The sequence below is a fragment of the Volvox carteri genome (assembly GCF_000143455.1).
Source record: "Volvox carteri f. nagariensis unplaced genomic scaffold VOLCAscaffold_43, whole genome shotgun sequence".
Lineage (NCBI taxonomy): Eukaryota > Viridiplantae > Chlorophyta > Chlorophyceae > Chlamydomonadales > Volvocaceae > Volvox > Volvox carteri.
The window spans coordinates 22,150-40,618 of NW_003307586.1; the positions used below are offsets into that span (position 1 = coordinate 22,150).

At 49.7% G+C, this 18,469-nt stretch overlaps 2 protein-coding genes across 2 annotated transcripts; both read left to right on the forward strand.

The window, feature by feature from the left end:
* Positions 1–2,476: 2,476 nt before the first annotated feature.
* VOLCADRAFT_95277 (uncharacterized protein) lies at positions 2,477–6,536 on the forward strand (the record flags this gene model as incomplete). The annotated part of the gene is made up of 8 exons (XM_002954416.1): positions 2,477–2,615; positions 2,753–3,273; positions 3,767–3,841; positions 4,042–4,260; positions 4,721–4,894; positions 5,229–5,292; positions 5,978–6,109; positions 6,268–6,536. The coding sequence occupies 8 exons, from the start codon at positions 2,477–2,479 to the stop codon at positions 6,534–6,536; spliced, it is 1,593 nt and encodes a 530-aa protein (XP_002954462.1).
* A 2,545-nt stretch (positions 6,537–9,081) lies between these two features.
* VOLCADRAFT_95278 (uncharacterized protein) lies at positions 9,082–11,083 on the forward strand (the record flags this gene model as incomplete). The annotated part of the gene is made up of 2 exons (XM_002954417.1): positions 9,082–9,748; positions 10,758–11,083. 2 exons carry the CDS (start codon positions 9,082–9,084, stop codon positions 11,081–11,083), a joined length of 993 nt encoding a protein of 330 aa, XP_002954463.1.
* Between the last annotated feature and the right edge of the window lie 7,386 nt (positions 11,084–18,469).

Below are 18,469 nucleotides of genomic sequence, written 5' to 3' on the forward strand. Positions count from 1 at the left end.
GGTGGGAGCTGTGCTTGTTGCAGCAGTGCTGATGCTGTGGGAGCTATGCTTGTCAGAGCACGGGAGGCAGGAAGCCGGGGCTTCATAACCTGTTGAAGAGACGGTGTCTCTCTGGAACCTAGCAGACACGGCTAAGAGTCATTGGCCGTTACACGTAGCCTGGAGGTCCGCGACCTGCCACCGACAGCCCCTTGCTTGGGTGTAAACGATGAGGTGCCATTACCGGCACACAGCAGGGGCTCGGCCGCCAAGTCTGCGGTCCAGGCCGGATGCTCAACGCTCAGCAAACACAATCGCAGCTTGCCAGCCTTCAGCCTGTTGGATTTGCGGTCTGGTGCCGCAGCCCGAACACACAGGAAACAGCACCGACACACTTCCCAAAAGCCCGCAGCATTTTCCGGTGCTGTCTGTGGTGTTTATCCCCGAAGCGCCAGCGGCTTCAGCGGCTTCGGCAATGCTCCCCACAGCCGCCGCGGCACACTGCAAGTCTTCGGAGGCCCCGAGCATTGGCCAAAGTAATTGTACGAACGAGCAGCTTGCGTACTGTATAGAGAAATGAAAGCAAAATTGTCGGCCTGCTGGTGGCAAGTCGGAATGCCCGTGCGGGCAAATGGTAACACAAGCTGGGTGTTCGAGTTATCATACGCCGTCATCTCAGAATTCAATTATGAGATACACGGCACCTTTTGGAATAGGATTTAGGCCGAGAGGTGTTGATGTGACTTTGGGCTCGGTGAATGGAGGCAGCCAGACTTCTTTGTGCTCATACAATTTTTGTTGGCTACAGGCGAGATACCTTGCAATAGAGAATGCAATATATTACCAATAACGCGTTTCAGCCGGGCGAGATGTTATGTTTGGTCCGTTACACACACACACACACACACACTGACATGGGCAGGGCCCCCTTAAGCGCTTCACGCTGGGGCCCCGCCAAAAGACTTCACTAATGACCCAGTTCACTCGTTCAATCCACTCATAGCAAGTGTCGATAGAGGTAACGTCACATCTCCTAATGCACCTGCGCAACACGACATCAACGCAGGGTTCAATCTCGGCAATCTAGGACAGCTGACAACTACGCACAAAAAGCTCCTGATGCATGGGTCGCTCACTAACCTGTTTACATATGTAGCCCAACTAGGCTGTCATCCAATTCTAGCAAACTGATGTTTAATGACTGGAATAACGGCCCGGGCCCAAGCAGCTTGGCTTCATTACAGCAGGCCCAGCACTAGACACCAACCAACTCAATCCGCTTTAAGCCTGTCCCAAGTGCGGGGCATGTACGATTGCTTTAGGTATGGTCACCCCAAGAATTTTCCAACGGCCCGAAACCCCACCGGCACAAAAACCTATACACTAAAACCTATACACTAAAATTTCCCAAGCACGATGCACATAACTGGCTCAGTCCAAGGGACTAAACCTTGCTCGGGGCCCGCCGCTGGGTGCAGTCATTGGGAAATATGCCTCCAGCGTGCCCTTTAGACCTTTTGAATGGTTGAAAAGGCGCCGATGATAGTGCCCACCACAGTCAGGGCAAACAACGAAGCGCCGGGCCGCGCACAAAGGGCACGTCTCTGAGTACGAGAATTTTGCGCGCCAGTCCACTGTTCCCCGACCGTTACATAGCCGGCAGCGAACCACCCCGAACCCCTTGCAGCACTTGCAAGCCTTGACCTTGCGAACCAGTGCCCCGCGAATGGCGGCAATCAATGCAAGTACTGTGCCGAAAAGGAATACGAGAAGCGAGATGGGGCCAACCGAGGACGGCCACTTGCGGTTTGCAAGTGTTCTGAACATAGAACCTGGTTGGCCCACCAAAAGTACGCGGGATAACGAACCGAACCTTGTGATGGATGTAGGCGAGCGCAATACTGGTCGCCAGCTGCAGTCCTTGGATGCACTGCTGTCGCATTTTAAGCTTAACGACAAGACGGCGGTGCACTGAACGTCCTCTTTTTGGATTCTTGGAGGCAGAGCTGCCGGCACAAAATAAGAGTGTGACGGAGGACTTGTCCCATTTGAAGGATAAGCCAGCGCTACGCCAGCGGTAGGAAGCAAGTGCACTACATGTCTAGAGAGCATCGGCCGTCGGTTCAAGGCAAGGTATGCAGGATATGCTTGGTAGCGTTCGCATCTCGAATACGCAGCCATTCGTATCTCAGCAGCAGCAATGTTGCCTGTAATGCATCACATTACTTGTACAGATTGCCTGGTTCAGTCATTGTGCCGTGGACTCGTTTCCGGGTGGGACGGTACGAGTGTTTCCGATCAATGTCAATAAACTGCAAGTCATCCAGCCACTATCTTAGGGGGAAATCTTTTCACGATGTAGAGGTATGCACTACATGGCGACCTTTATCTTTGTTGAAGCCGGTTTGTCTACAGTCCAAGTATCTTTAGACTGAGTGAATTGCCGATCGTACTTTCAAGTGCATCCTGCATTTGTTTATCTTAAGTGCTTGTCCCAATGTCGATGTCACTAGATGACTCCGATGCCGAAGCTGCCTTCGAGGAAGAGCTATCAAGGTTGAAGCTTCAGGCCTTGACTATAGGCCAGGAGCACACGAGACTGCTTGGTGTTGACGCTGCTTATAGGTCAAACGCAGGTATGCTACCAAAAGGGTATTCCTCGCTGCGACTCAGCGACGCCTATGACACCCTTTCCAAATGAGTGCAGTTGATAATTCAGACGATAGTGATGACAGTAACTGCGAGCCCACGTCGCTTCATCTCCTTCGTACAGCCTTTGAACGCCGAGAACGTGCGGCTGAGGAGTTTGGACGGGATTGGCAAAGGTTCTGCGTTGAGGTCGTAAGCATTCAGTCCTCGGGACAAACGTTGGATTCAGACGTCTTTTCGGACGCTCCTGTGCCTGGACTTCCTGTGCGGTCCTGCCTTGTATCCTGCGGCCCCTTATTCCCCACCATCGACAGCACAAGGACACAGGGCCACAGGGGCGAAAGTAAACGAATGGCTGAAACACAGGGAGAATGCCACACTGATAGATGCATTCCCACGGATCCACTTCGTGGAGGCGTTGTCCTAGACGCCACAGTCTTGGCGTCAGTGCTTGAATCACATGGAGAAGCAGCACAGGACCGGGCGACGGCAGATTTTGAGCTCAATGGACGGGCAGGCGCATCACGTGATTCGGCAAGATGTCCGGGTCTACAATATAACTTAAACTGCACCGACGCAAATGTCAACCAAGCACAACCTGCTGCCGCTGAGGAACCTTCGTCTAATGCCATCACGCCTGTAATGGTGAGAATGTACTGGCTTGTGGCTTTATTAGCTTGCACATGTGACTTGAGCTGGGTAGCATGCCGGGCTGCCGGCTTGATTTATGATCTGAACCTGTGACCCCTCTAAGCTGGTAGCTCCTTGGATGCAGTGTAAAGTCCTGGGTTCAATTCCTGGGAAGTAAAGCGAGATCGCAGTGGGTTTAATTGCGAGCCTCACCGCACAGCAGTGCGACAATGTAAAACATAAGAACCAGAGGGCGGCATAGATCCAGGCGACTGATCATGTCACTAAGTAACCCGTTTTCATATCGGACAATTTATTATCGGCAGTTTCATGGAGCATCGCCAACTTGTGGTTTGCACCACTGGCAATGGTACGGTGCAATCATGCCACGCGCCCAGTCTGTCTTCTACAGACGTCATTGGGTTACAACCACAGCAGTCGATCAGTCGTAACGGCCCAGATTGTGCAGTGGAAGCTCTTACATGCGGCCATCACCGCCTGATTTCAGGTTGACGCCCATGTGCTGGATGCGGAGACCGACGCCGGTATAAGCATGGAGAGGGTACTGGACCTGGAAAATCTGGTAGGGTGTATGTTAACAAGGTTGAAACGGTTTTATTGTCTTTTTATTATTCTGTGTGATACGTACGTATCTCTTATGAGACAATATGCCGGGCATATCCATGTCTCTTGTGCCATGGAATGTACCACTTGTCCATATGTGAGTTCGTAGCGCGGATTTAAGCAATCTCTATGGTTTATACTTGTTCCTGCATGATACAGCGGAGGTTGAGGATGTTAGAGAACCTTAAAGGCGAAGTTGCCAAAGTGGCTGTTGAGCAACGTGAGGAGTTGGTAGCATATCAGGAGGAGGAGAGCCAGTCAGTGGCGGCGATGGAAGCCACATTTAAGCAGTTGGATCTCGTGATGAGAAAGGCAGCGGAGCGGGAGGCACTTAAGCAGGCCCATCTGGCGGCATTGCAGCAGGAGGCTTTGGCTATGGTAAGGGGAACCATGCAATAGAGCTTTGGGAACGAATAAGGGTACGAATACTCGCACTGTACACTAGCATTTTTCCACGCATCATTGGCGGTTCTGCATTAAAGTCATCCAGGTCAACGCGACGGTATCGCAAAACAACCAGCAGCACAAACCATCTACGCTACAAGGTGTGCAGATCGTTTTATCGGGATATTCTCGTGGCAGGTGCAGGTGGCCAAGAGTTCTGGTCCATCTTCAGCATGCGCCACCTATGTATTTGGACAATTTTTATTTTAGGCACTGGGGCCTGTGGACGGGAAGTTAAGCTTTGGTTTACTTACAGCTGTAAACCAAAAAACCTGAAACCTGAAAGAACCCACAGTTTTAAGCTTCGCGCGCGCCTACAGGCGTTTCCAGGCACACTTCAGCTTTATGTCTGATATACCTAGTCGGTGTGGTGTTGGGCCGAACCTTTGCGCAGGGGAGGCAGCATTTGGCTGCATGGCGTATATGTCGCGCCTGGCGTCGCTACCATGAGAGCCCTGCACGGGCAGCCCGTCTAGCAGCTGCGGTGCGCATTCAGGCAGGGTGGCGCGGTTACATGCGCAGGCGCAGAGCTGCCCACTTGCAATGCACGCGAATGGATGCGGCTGAGGTATGTATCGATGCTATAATCGTGCCTGCTGTTGTTGTATGCAACAATCATATACGGTGGCCTCAAAGAACACCGGTTTGATGTTGAGACCCGTTCATGTAGCGACGCCGTAGGAGTTGGAGAAGCGCCAGCATGTCCTCAGATAAATAGCTTGTTTCACCCGAATTGGACTTGGACAGCCCAGGCTTACATGGGTTTGAATGGATGCATATATGCCTAATGCGTGGGAGCCATGACCTGAAACCGAAGCGTAACCGGCTCAGGACTCCAAAAGCCTTAAACGAGCCTTATATCAACACGTGGGGTTATTGCATGCGGCCGTCCATATCCGCAGGGAGTGGCAATGGAGGGAAAGACAGAGCGAGTTGACCTGGCAACAGGTCGTGCGAGTATGCTTGGTGAGTAGTTTATTTACTGGGCGATGCGGGACGCAGTGGTATTTGCCAAGGGAATTGCCTGCCTTTGATCCTGGGGCACAGCACGGCCTGTGCGGCATCACATTACTGTTGGATCTGCTTTAAGTCGCACGTTCATGTCAATGCCCTCATCATTGTTCCTTATAGGGAAAGGATATTGCAACGAGATTCCTACCATCTTAATATTGGACAGTGTTTTCCGGCGATGTACAATGAATCATTTTTGTATTGACGCCGGTTAATACAACCAGTGCACGGGCGATCATTAAAGCGGTGAACAATGAAATTGGGGAAATGGGTAATGCTTTACCCGTCGGTGGGCGCGGTTAACTAGGAATGTATTCTAGGGAGGTGAAAATGCAGAGTGGCTAACGAAATGCCACCGGTCCCGTTGCGAGGTGTTGTCATAATCGTGAAGTTGAATTCCGAGGACTCGACGGCAAAGTTTCTGAAGCCCTCGGTATATTAGGAATAAGGCCTGGACGTGCATTTAGAGAGCCAGCATTCGACACATAACTTAGGGCCAGTTTTTTCCGGTTTGTCCAGGTACCCGATGGGGAGGGCCCATATCTAAGTCCTTACCCGTGGCTTAACAGCTCGCAGGTATGCTTGATGATATTTATGATTGTATTTACATATATGCATAGAGGATGTCCTCTCCACGCAGGACTTCACGATGCACTACAAGCGCGGTTGACTGCATTCGAGGCAGTGACACCAAAGGTTGCTTCCCGGGCGGGCAGCTTGCTGGAGTACCAAACAGCGTGTGCAGAAGCAGCAGTTTGGGCGGCAGTCGCAGGTGCGTACATAAGGGCATCTCCCTACCTAGACCATGAGCAACAGCTCAATTTCTTTGGAATGGATGAAGCGACTGCTGACCGCAAGGTCCTGCATGGTTTCATTGTGCACCGATAGCGATGATGTTAAGCCACCGTCTGCTTTGGATCACATGCTTAGGTCCAGTGTTGGATCCTGCAGGCCAGCCAATATCGAGCTTCTACCGGGTATTAGAGGCGGCGGCGCAGCAGGGTGTTGACTCGAAGCGATTAACTGCGGCATTGGCGGCAGTGCGTGATCGCGATGCGCAACTTCTTGCGAAGCTGGCGGCTGCTTCAAGGGCACCGAAGTCCACATTTAATTTGGCGGAGTTCGAGGTGCTCGTGGAGCGTGCCTTGCACTTGGGCCTGACGGTATGTTTCAGGCACCCGGGTTTCAGTGGTACCTAGCTTGTAAATCATACAAAATACGTCTATTGGCACAGGACGCGTAGGTTGCCAAATACTTTCCTTAAAGCCAAGGAAGTAAACTGTTTGGTTGCCAAATACTTTCCTTATCTAATAATTCTCGATCTGCGTCTGCCAGAACCCCAGTCCTATATTTGTCTCCGGTACTTTCGGTAATGACCGTCAAGCGGAGTGGCGGCTGACTGTCTCCCAGAGGAGAAAGAGCAACAGGGAAAGGGGAAGTCTCGGCAATGCCCCAGGCCCGCCAAGAGGTCGACTAGGCACCACGCCAAACACACTCAAGGCGAGCAACCCCACACTCGCGTAAGCCACCTAACCGGTGACGGCTACCTGAATGGCCCCCAACCACTTGAACGGATACTAAAGGCCCAACAGCGCAAAAAGGAAGGACGTGGAGGGGCGCTTTTGAGGCACGTCGAGAAGTACTTCGAGGGACAAACAGGGCCGTGGTTTTGTTAAGCGCTGCTGCCATTGTCGCACTACAGCGCTGTCGAAAGGCTCTTTTGCAAGCCGCATCCTCGGAAACCATATATATGCCACAACGCCCCTTGCTTAGCATATAAACTTTCATAAAACACTGCATTGAAAGTACGTGGCACGAGCGTGTCTTATTGTCTTGCTGTCATCTGAATCTGTGCTGATGAGGGCCTCCTATGCCGGAGCTCACCTAACGATGCCTCTCCCGGTACCAGGAGCGACACTCTATTGTACGATGTGTGGCGTGTGGAGACTTTTCGTATAACCTTCGATACCCTGTTTGCCAGCGGCCTCAAAAGCGCTGAACATGTCTCTATTGTTATACCACGACTTCAGAAAAGTACCGATCGGCGGATGCATATATTTGGGGATATGCCCAGCATACTAAATCTATGCTGCAGGGGTCCTATGCGGCTGATGGCTGATGTGCTATCACACCCTTCTCTTGCAAATCTTAGGCTAAACCACAAAATATCATTTTTTGCCGACAGGCAATCGTTCCACCAGCTTGTTGCTTTTCGGCACCAAACCATTTGATTTCCTGTTCATGTAACAGGGTGAAGCTGCGGCAGCTCGTCTACTGTTGGAGCGACGCCGCTGTGCCTTGGCAGCTGTCATACGCACATGCCTCTCGACACCTTCGCTTAATGCAGCAGAATGTTTGCGTATCACGTTCGAGGCACGAAGCATGGGCATGGCTCGGGAAGCGGAAGGGCTCATGCAAAAGCTCCGCAGCTGCCAGACTGAAGTGAAGGTATTTTGGTAATTTGCGATGGGATTTAACCCGGCGTGGTATTTACATTGTTATGTGTTCTCCATCGTCCAACTGTTTGTTTGGGCCACAGCGCTCCCTGTGGGGATTGTGAGGCTAAGAGTTAGGAAAAGAATGGTGTTTCCTATGTAAATGCAGGTCGCTCTCAAAAGAGCGGTGGCAGGAGAGTGCGCTGCGAAGGCTCTACTCATCTTATTGCAAGCACTTGACTTGCATATACCCATGGCTTCTCTTCAGGTACGATTGGGGAAATATATTTATTGTCCCCATAATAAGAAAGTCAAGAACGGGCCACTCCCTGCCATGCAGTGCCGTGCACAACTGTAAACACGGTAATCCCTCAGAGGACTACGGTTTGGCACATTTTTCGAATGGTCCAAAATTAAATACACGAAGTTTGCGATCTATAACATCCCGGTTATTTGTTAGGGAGTTTCAAGTCCTTTTTTAAGTAATCCGTCTGTCACTTGCCCTCTTCATCAGCGCGTCTCTTTTTGCCTTGGCCAGGTGGCCGCCTCTATACCCTCTATACCCTGTATCAGCGGTCGCACTCTGACAGTTAGCAGGACCAATGAAGTCAAATAGCTCCCGCAATCTCCAGCGAGCATGCCCCTAAGCCAGAGCGAATCATTATACGATGAGAGAAAGCAAGGAGGTCCATTCTGCTGTTATCGGTGGGATTTGGCCGGCGCCTCTTGAATGCCCGGGCGGTACGGGCTTGCCTCCTCTTACAAATGGCACCATCTAGCAAAACCTCCTAGCAAAGTGACCGGCATAGCAAGCAGCGATTTGTTTCCGGTTTGCAGCTCCTCCGCCAGCGCTTATATCGGCCTCGCCCAGGGTGCGTCGCATTAATTATGTGAGGGCTAGGGCCCTCACAACAAATGTTCTGTAAAAGCTCCTATGCGTATGTATTAACGATGTCCTGTAGCAAGCACGCGCCTAAGCCAGAGTGATTAACTCGAAGTATGAAATGAGGCCTAGAGCGGCTGCTAACATTCCAGCCCGGCACGGGCTTGCCCCCTCGGGGCACCACCAACTGGACATGCACTAGATGATCGTCAAAGCAAGCAGCATTTGGCAACCGGCTTGCGGTCCCTTCTTCAATGCCTAGCATTTTGGCCCCGCCCAGAGACCTTTTCCATTACATGACTTACAGGATTTGTACTATGGACCTAATGCCAAGCGATGATCTCTGTACACTTTTGCCTTGATACAATAAAGGCAAAGCTAAGGTCATTTTAAAATGCATACTAACAGGATCATCAGATGATACTAATGAACCAGCGGGGACTGCGGAGCCAGGCTCTTGTGGACGCGGCAACATGCGGCATACTGCGCGGATTTTTGGCTGTTCGCGGTTCAGCCGTGCGTTGTGGGGTGGACCTGGCGACGTTACTAGCTGCGGAGCGCATACTAGTGTCGAGGCAGCACGCCACGTTATCCTTCCTGGAGCAGGAGCTTGGAATTATGTGCGGCGCCTTCGAGAAACTAAGCTCGGAATCCATGGAAGCCTTGGTGCTGGTGCTTGATAGCGCACGGTTTGTGCTCCAGCGTGCGGCCGCACGGCATAAGTCCCCGGCGGAAGCACCCCCATACAAGGAGCGAGTGATGCACCTGTGGAGAACCTTCCTTATAGATTTGTACAGCTTGACCAGGCGTGGCGGGCCGCCCTTTGCCGAATTGTCGCTTGTAAGCCTACATCCCAGCCCCTCTCACTCACTGCCGACGTATTCGACACCAGACGTCAGCAAACCACGGGGACTCTTCACCCGAGGTGTGAAACGTGACGGCGAGCGCACATACCCAAGCGACAGCCAGGGCGTAGGTGCATTGGCCCCAATCTGGCCGTCGTTGAAGTCAGCGGTGCAGCTGGGCCTTTCGGACGCTGCATTCCTGGCGCTGTGCGTATTTGGCCTACATCGCTGCACGCATCTGGCGGAAGGTGAGGTACCCTCGCTATGACCTCCCTACATGTTTAATGTATGCTTAACCGCTTATGGGTATGCTTAGCCGCTTATGCAAAATTAGTATTGAAGTATTACATAGAACCTCTGTATGTAATTTCAATCAGGAACTGCGGCTTCATGATTCGTTCGAATGGGGCATTTGCAAAAATGTTTTGTACCTATAGGGCGTGCGATACAAGCATAAGGCCCAAACGAGCCAGCAGGTTCATGAACCACAAAAGCAAAACTATTGTAAAAACCACAAGATGAAAGACAAAGTGCTGTCGAGTTGAAACTTAGCCAAGTGCGCGCAAGCTGCTGGGCTGTCTCGCTGTGCATAGAGCGATCGGGAAAGCCAACCCACTTTTCAAGCGCATTCCGTAAGGCGACGTTACAAGTGCCGTCGGGAAGCTAATCAGTCGAAAATCTTGCACGTCAGTCACCGACCCAATAGGGGATCGAGACTACTACCGCCGCGTGAAGGGGAATCGGCAGTACCACGCACAAGGGTGATGTGAATGTCACGAATTCCGGGCGCATGCCAGTACGGCGGCTAGATTGGACATCACCTCCAAAATCTCCAGATGGCTCCAGAAGTATCGGACACATTTCGGAGGCGTGGACACTTGCAATCATCAAAGCGCAATATAGCGTATGGACCGAAATATAGCGCGAGAAACGTTGATGTGACCTCAACCTCGGTCCACAGAAACTGCCAAACCTGTTTGTGCTCATACGAATATTGTCACCTACAGGCGAAATGCCATACAATATGGAATGTTTACGGCTTTCGGTATTGTGCTTTAGGTGGGCAAGATACTATGTCATTACGGACGCAGCCGCACGGCCACATGGCAATGCTATTTAGGGCGGGGGCCGCCTGACGCCCCAAAAAGTAGTGACGCCTTCGCTGTCAGACAATAGTAAATTTCACGTACTCACAGCAGAACAAGGACGCGTCCAAAGTTATCGTGTCCAATTTTAAATATTTGTACCCTGCTGCAGCGGATGGGAAAAGATTATCCGTGCATGACCACCTCTCACACTGGAGCCGGACCGGGCAGAGACACGTACTACTTACGAGTTACCAGAAACACGCGCTAGTAACGGGTGGCATTGAGATACGGAGGGCTTGCACCGACGTTATTAAAGTTCCCTTAGGAAAGTGGAACTTAGTCGAGGTCCCTTGGGAACACAGGAAGGGCCGCATCGACTACCATGGCGATGCCTCCCAGCCTTTCGGGCGAATAATGTTGCAAATACCACATTCTAATGTACTACCACCAAGGACCGAGTCGACCTTAATGTGCATATCAATTCTAGCGATGTAATTACAGAAATGGGGCATTTCTCTGTGAAGTAAGGCTGTGTCGAGTGCCGATATATGATAAACATATTACTTATCCCGGGCTGGATACTTCCAGATTTTCAAACCTATTGCAATTCCCAACGCATTTGCAATTTGTGGATGAGTCGAGCGTCCATACTTGGGCGTTGGGTTTCAGGGTACCAACTTTCCTCAAGAGTGATGTTCTCATATCGTGGCATGGTTCTTTGGCCGAAAATGTATTCAACTTAGCAAACGATTGGATGAGCTTTACTGAAGGATAACTGTTTTATCAGAGGTCCTGGAGCTTTGAGGTGGGCTTTTAGAGGCTTGGGATGGGTGCGATTTTCCTGTGGAATGTGCCTTTACAGGGTGTTTCCACTTGGGCGCACATTACCGTTTCAACATTATCTTTAATGTGGACGTAGTATATGGCTAATTGAGCCACTAACAGGGTGTTTCCACTTGGCCGCACACTAACTTTCCAACATTGTTTTTAACGTGGGCTTAGTGTGTGGCTATTGAACAGGTGTTTCCACTAAACGCCCCGGAACCATACGACAGGTTGCTATTAAGGCACCAACCGATTGTTATAGTAAGAGTGGGTGTAATTTAACGAGCAAATCATTACAGTTTGGTCGGCTAATTGCCGGAACGTGGGCAATTCGACCGGTCCTGCTCAAGTCCACTAGTCAGCGGGCTATTTGCGGCTGTGGATAAAGGAAATCCGAAAGCCAGCGAAGGACCTTGAGGAAGGAAAATGGCTGACTATGATTTTTCTCGCTCGGAAGTTAATGTCCAGTTTGAAAGCTATCAACAGGTCTGAGGCCCTGATAACTAGTGTGCCACGAATGCGGACTTAGTGTCCGAGGCGTTTCCACTGGGCCCTTCGGCTTTTCACGTACGGAGCCCCTTTACGCGATTTTTTTGGAGAACTTTTACTTTCTATTAATGTGTTTAACTAGTTCCTTATTGCTTGGATAATTCGCTGAGCCAGGTGTGAGGTTTCTTGAACTTAATGTTAGTGTGCGGCCAAGTGGAAACACCCTGTTACAGGGTTAAGCGCCCCGGAACCATACGACATGTTTTTCGAGTTTTTACGCGCGAAACCATTGACTTGTACCTAAGTAAAAAATGGAGCACTGGTCGCTTATACAGTTTGTGAGCGGGCTGGCGACGGCCCTGTTGGCCTTCTTAGCCATCACCGGGCCTGCGCCAGCCGAATGACATCTGAACTGGCGGACGCCCAAAGCCTGCCTATTAGCAGTTAAAGCCTGCTGGATTGCGCTGAAGGTTTGTTTCATTTGGCTCAAACGTAGACGAGATGACGCTCGAAAGTCCGCTGGTCAAGGGGGCCTTTGAAGAAATGCATACTTGAAAATGCAGAGGTCAAGGAATGACTTGGAGAAGATCAAAAGGTGTTCTATGTATCCCTAGTCGGGTGACATCATTGGGAAAGTGACTCCGCACCTAGCATGTCTTCTGACTTAGAGGCGTTCAGTCATTAGACTACAGATGTTAGCTTCGGCCCATTGCCTTTCCAGGCAAGGGCATTACCACAAAGTTTCCCGCTCAAAGTTAATGTCCAGTTTGAAAACTATCATCAGGTCTGAGGCCTTGTTAACAATTGTGGCCCTAATGTGGACTTAGTTTTCACTATGCCCTTCGGCCTTTCTCTTACGGGGCCCCCCGCGAAGTTTTTAGGGAATTTTTACTTTCTATTGCTGTATCAGACTGATTCCTTATCGCATGGGTGATTCGCTGTGCCAGGAGCGAAATTTTCTTAACTTATTGTTAGTGTTCGGCCAAGTGGAAACACCCTGTTAGTATGAACTGTCGTGTTAATCGTGTTAAAAGTTCACGTCCCGCTATAGAAGGGTGCTCGTCCATGCAAACACAGCAGTAGCAAGTCGTAATTTGCTATGCCCACACGGCGCCTGCTCCATCGCAACATTATATAACATTAATCTGGGGACTGGAAGTCGTACCCTTCCTTAACTTAGAGAACTCCTACGCCGCGTGTTTCCATGCATACGGGGAGACCAGTGCCCGAGCAGATGTTTATAAGCAACTGTTTCATGATATCAATGATACTGGTTGTTTCAAAGGATAATCAGATATTCTCCAGAATACTCCAGTCGTAAAAGGTGGCTACTTCATTGACTCGAAGTGGACGCGCATGAGCACCTGATTCTGATTCTGATTCAAACCTTTCGATTTAATTTGCATTCTACGTATCCGGCAGTCCGAGTGACTTTCAAGCTCTTGAATGCTGTGACGGAGCGGTTCATCGCGCAAGGCGTTACGCTCTAGCGAAATCCTGTCAATGAATAGGTGGTATTGTCACTGACATCGCATTACAATCTCAATGCCCATACTGGCTGATGTATATTCGCCTTGACAAGGCTGTTCACGGATGACCGGCCCTATTTTGACCAAAGGCCGCGTCATAGAACTGCAAGAATACAGGCCCGCCTACAGGCCCGAATGCACTGCAATTTCGCAATATTATATTAGAATTATAAACCTTCCAAAACCATGCTAACAGATTTCTGAAATACTACACCATCAAGGAAATCGCGTCCTGCTAGTAAGTTGCAATAAAAGGCAAATAGGGCCGGTCTTCCGTGAACAGCACATTGAGCACAAGCTTAACATTGTTAAGCTTGGCCCAAAACAAAAGTCAGTGCCTTGACCTTGGTACAATACTATCGGACATTACATAAATTCAGGGCGATAACTTGCTCCACTTGCCACTTTCCTGCAGATGTAGGAGTTCGCCGTACCAAAAAGGCCTTTTGCTGAGCTCTGCAGAGCTGCTTAGCTTTGGTACCGGCTGTAGATCAAAAGGCTCTTGGGCCATTCTCTGTTTCATAACATAATATGATAAAAGTAAGGAGGCGCGAAGGCATAGGTACGACATGACTAGGGGGCCCTTTTCAAAGGGGCTCGCTGCAGCCACTTGACCCCCGTTTAATTCGCAGGGCAGTTCGTACGGCATAGGAATGCAAGCACAAGAACGCCGCCACGTTTGTAGTACAGACTTGTTATTGAAATTTTCAAACAATAAAGGTCGGCAGACTTGCTACGGCGGCGTAAACCTATCTGGATCGTCGCAAGCGCGCAGTCACCATAGCATAATCATTATTGACTGAACAGTTAGCCTTCTCACGATGCGGCAGTCCGTAGAATGACATACACACAAAGCAGGAGGGTCATTGCGGCAACGTGTCTTGCCGCCACGTTGCCGTTGGACTTGAACTTTTTGTTTAACTTTGTAAAGAAGGATGGAGCCCAAAAATGTTTTAGGTTTATTTACCGAAATTATGCCTTCCCGCAGCCGTAGAAACCGATTTGCCGACCTCTGGTTGCCGCTGCTGCGCCAAATCCATGAGTCGGGACTGCCCGATACGTAGTTGGTACTACCGTTGCATCCATGTTCGACGCCGGCCCTTCAGTCTGCTGGCTAGCAGTTCAAGGCGCGCCAAAGTGCCGGACAAATTGTTATCTGCTCCCAGACAGAACGCATTCGAGGATCGTTACAGCTGCACATCGGAATGCAGCGGCAAAGCTGATGGTGTGTCGCAAAGGCACACTTCGTTTGAACTTTGATTGAATGAATGAAGAAGAGAATAAGAAGAACAACAATCAAACAGGCACGAGCGAGACGCCAGGAGGGAGGTGCTTAGAGTGTTGCCATGGGTCGGTCTAACCAACCCATAAAGGATCATGCCGTTTGCTTATGAATCTATAATGTAAGGGACATGCAACGACGTCAGAGGCAAGGGCTGCGAGGTGAGGGGCAGTCAAACCTCGAAGCCATGGTAAGCTATCTTCGCGCTCCGATCTATCCGGATGGCCAAGCGATAAAGAATTGATGTGGCTTTTACATGCAATCTTTAGCGGAGTGAGATATGTAAATTGATCTCACCCTGGAAAGGTGCTGTTCACGGATGACCGGCCCTAAATTGACCAAAGGCCGCGTCATAGAACTGCAAGAATACGGCCCGCGTACAGGCCCGAATGCACTGCAATTTCGCAATATTATATTAGAATTATAAACCTTCCATAACCATGCTAACAGATTTCTGAAATACTACACCATCAAGGAAATCGCCTCCTGCTAGTAAGTGGCAATAAAAGCAAAGCAAATAGGGCCGGTCACCCGTGAACAGCACCGAAAGCTACCTTTGCTCACAGATATATCTGATTCATTCCCTTGGTCTATTGATAGAGAATTAGGTTGACTTTCAGACGCAATTTTAAGCGGGTCGAGATGGTTAATATGTTAATGTATTAGGAAGCTAACTTTGCCCACAAATTTATCTGAATTAATTCCATTGGTCCATCGATAGAGAAGTAGGATAGCTTTCAAACGCAATTTAAAGCAGGGTGAGATAAGAAATGTTACACAATTGACGGGCTGACTGACTGACAGACTGACAGCAGTGAACCCAGGGGGCACGGCCCCCCGAATGACGTTTCGAGCCCGGAGCCTCGCCCAAAAATATAGTAGTTTAGCTAGCAGGAACGTAGCTCCACTTGCTCCATCCTACAGCCTAGGAACCTAGAATCCTAGCATACATGAGGGGCCGTAGAGGGGACGGTCGCAACGGACGAGCGGGACACAGCCGTATAAATGTCGTAACTTCGATATCGGGCCTGCAGAGGGGGTTGGAGCATGCCCACCGAGGAACCTGACCGGAACACCCTCCTTCAGGAACCTCAGGCACCTAGTTGCCTCCCTGCTTGGGCAATAAGGAATAGCTCTAGGCCCTTATGTAGGATCTCCACAGTACCCATCGCAGTAACCAAGGCCAAACTCGTAAGGAAGAGACCCAGGGCTAGCATCAGGGCTACTCTGCTGCTGCTGTAGGGGTTGGAAGATGAATGTGTTTAAAAACTGTTCAACGGCATGAAGCCACTGAGTTGGATATTCCCATGCGTTCCCTTTCTACGGAACATCCTGGTTGGATATCCCCATGCGTTCCCTTTCTACGGAACATCCTGGAACATTTTGTCTTTCAGTTGTACAAATTCGATGGCATAGAAACAATTTAGTTCAGCTTGTGAAGTTTTTGGGTGTTAGTTCTACTCCCCTCTTTTTCGGTTTCTACTTACGAAACTTCCGTTTCTACTTACCAAAAAATTCATAGCCCGCGATTGAATACAGCATGGTACTGCGGCAAACACTTTATGAAGCTTTAACTGTTTTTGCATCAAATGACTTTCATTTGCTATTTGCTATTTCTCGACTTCATCTTAAAAATCTTTGCTGGCTTCTGACATTTTACTAACAATTTGGTTTAGCATTAAAGCTAGGTACACGTAGACCTGGTTCGTCCATGACTCCAGCAAGGCTGATTCCCAGGACTTAAGCTTAAAGACATTTATTGTGGGAAGCAACTGAAGGCTCGTTCTGATGTACTGCATAGTGCTGGAACACAGATTAACACGTTGAATCGGGGGATCTGTTTTTAGTTGTTCACAAAGGCGGATAACAAAAGCAAGATATCCTCTTTCCCGAATGGCTTCATTGTCTATGTCGAGGGCGGAAAGCCATCCAACTTTGCACTATCAGTCCGATACCACACAGGGTTCCATTAAGTTGAAACCTGCCGCCATGAAGTGAAACCGGTACAATTATTCCGATTCCCTTCACTATTACTCCGAAACGTTCACTGTCGTCATTCATCGGCAACCCGAAATGTGCCACTGCTAATCTGAAACGTTGTCCGTCAATTTGAGGCCCTGCTCAATCAAGCGGATAGTGCATCTCTTAGCAATCTCATTACACCTAATTCCAGCAGCTTAGGTTACGCGTCTTGTAGCAGCACGTACATCTAGAATCAATGATTAGGAGTGAAACGACCTAAGCCTCTTTGGCTGCACGGCATGTGTGGGTTGGTGGGTCCAGAGCCTCACCTAAATTTGTCTGTGACCTTTTCTGTGACCTTCGGATTTGTAAATACACAGCGGATTACACTTATAAATGCACATTATGTTTTTTCCTATTACTGTAGTAGTTAAAGCTATTAAACACCCACTTCGTTAGCTTTCTACGTCACATTCGTCACATGTAGCCCGGCTGGTGGAGGCTTTGCCCAGATGGATCCGGTGACAATCCAAACAACGAGCAGCGTATACATTCTACCCCTTAATAGTTACAAGTTACAAGTGCCGCACGAGTGCGGGGTGTCCGTCAACGCCGGGAAGCCATGGATTATATATATTGATAGTTGATTCCACCGTACAACCGACGGTGGTATTTGGCCCTGCTACCTAGACCCCCCTCATCCAGTCACCCGACATCCGTAGAGACAGGTCATCCATCGCCACCAATTCAGCATGCGAAACTCAGTCCATCAACTAGACCTCATCTCCACACCTCAGCAGAGCAATTTGTTAACCTTTTGCTCCCGATCAATGTTGGGGGTCTGCCCAGGAAATAGACGTTAGAGCGCCGACGGCTGTTGTATTGTGGGCATATCACAGAGTCCGCATCTGCGGTTGTAGTCATGATGTAACAAGTCGTACCAAGCAGGTATCACGGTGTCGACCCAGGTTCAAATCCTATCTGGTGCGGACTGGCGGGCAGGGCCCCCGCGAGCGCTGGTCATCCTGGTGGGAGGTGGGGGCACCCACAATGACCCTGGAAGTGGCCTAGGTGGAGGGCGCCCTCATCTGGAGGGGGGATGGATGTTGCCTTCTGGGCATATCAGGGGATCTGCATCCGCTGATCGGTACTTTTCTGTAGCAGTTGTAGTCTTGGTATAACATAGGCCCTGGTAGTGGTCCTGGTAGTGCCTGCAGCAAATCGTCCAAGCCTGTTTCGCAAATCTACCTTTTGCAACTAATGCCAGGGACTATGTACAGGATAAATAATAACTTCGAGGTGGTTTGTGAGGACTGCGTCAACTGCCAGGACTGGTCTGCTAACTAACGGCAAATTTTGGTTCTGCGCCGAGGTTTGAACTTAAAATTTTCCCTTACCTTAGCTTTCGGCCCATACTTTGGACCTATGATTTCTATGCTTGAAACAGTAAAGTTCTGAGTAAGCCTACGAATAAGGGTACGGCAGGGTGGTGGGTGAAGTCCGAGGGTCCTTTCGAGGGGAAAAATGAAGGAATTGTACTATCCGTGTGTAATGATGTAAGTACAATTCAGGAAATAATGGCATTGATAACAAATGAAACGTATACTCCTTTAATTTCTAAGCCATGGTTGCCACCTTGTTGTGATGGAGAATGCGTGGTACATCGGCTGTGTGGCACGTGCGGTATCATTTGTGAACGCAATTCCAACAATCGTCCGGAATTGGACATTCAATCTCTGGATTTGGACTATATGTGAATGCACCCTTGGCGTCCGCAAATCGGTTTTATACCAG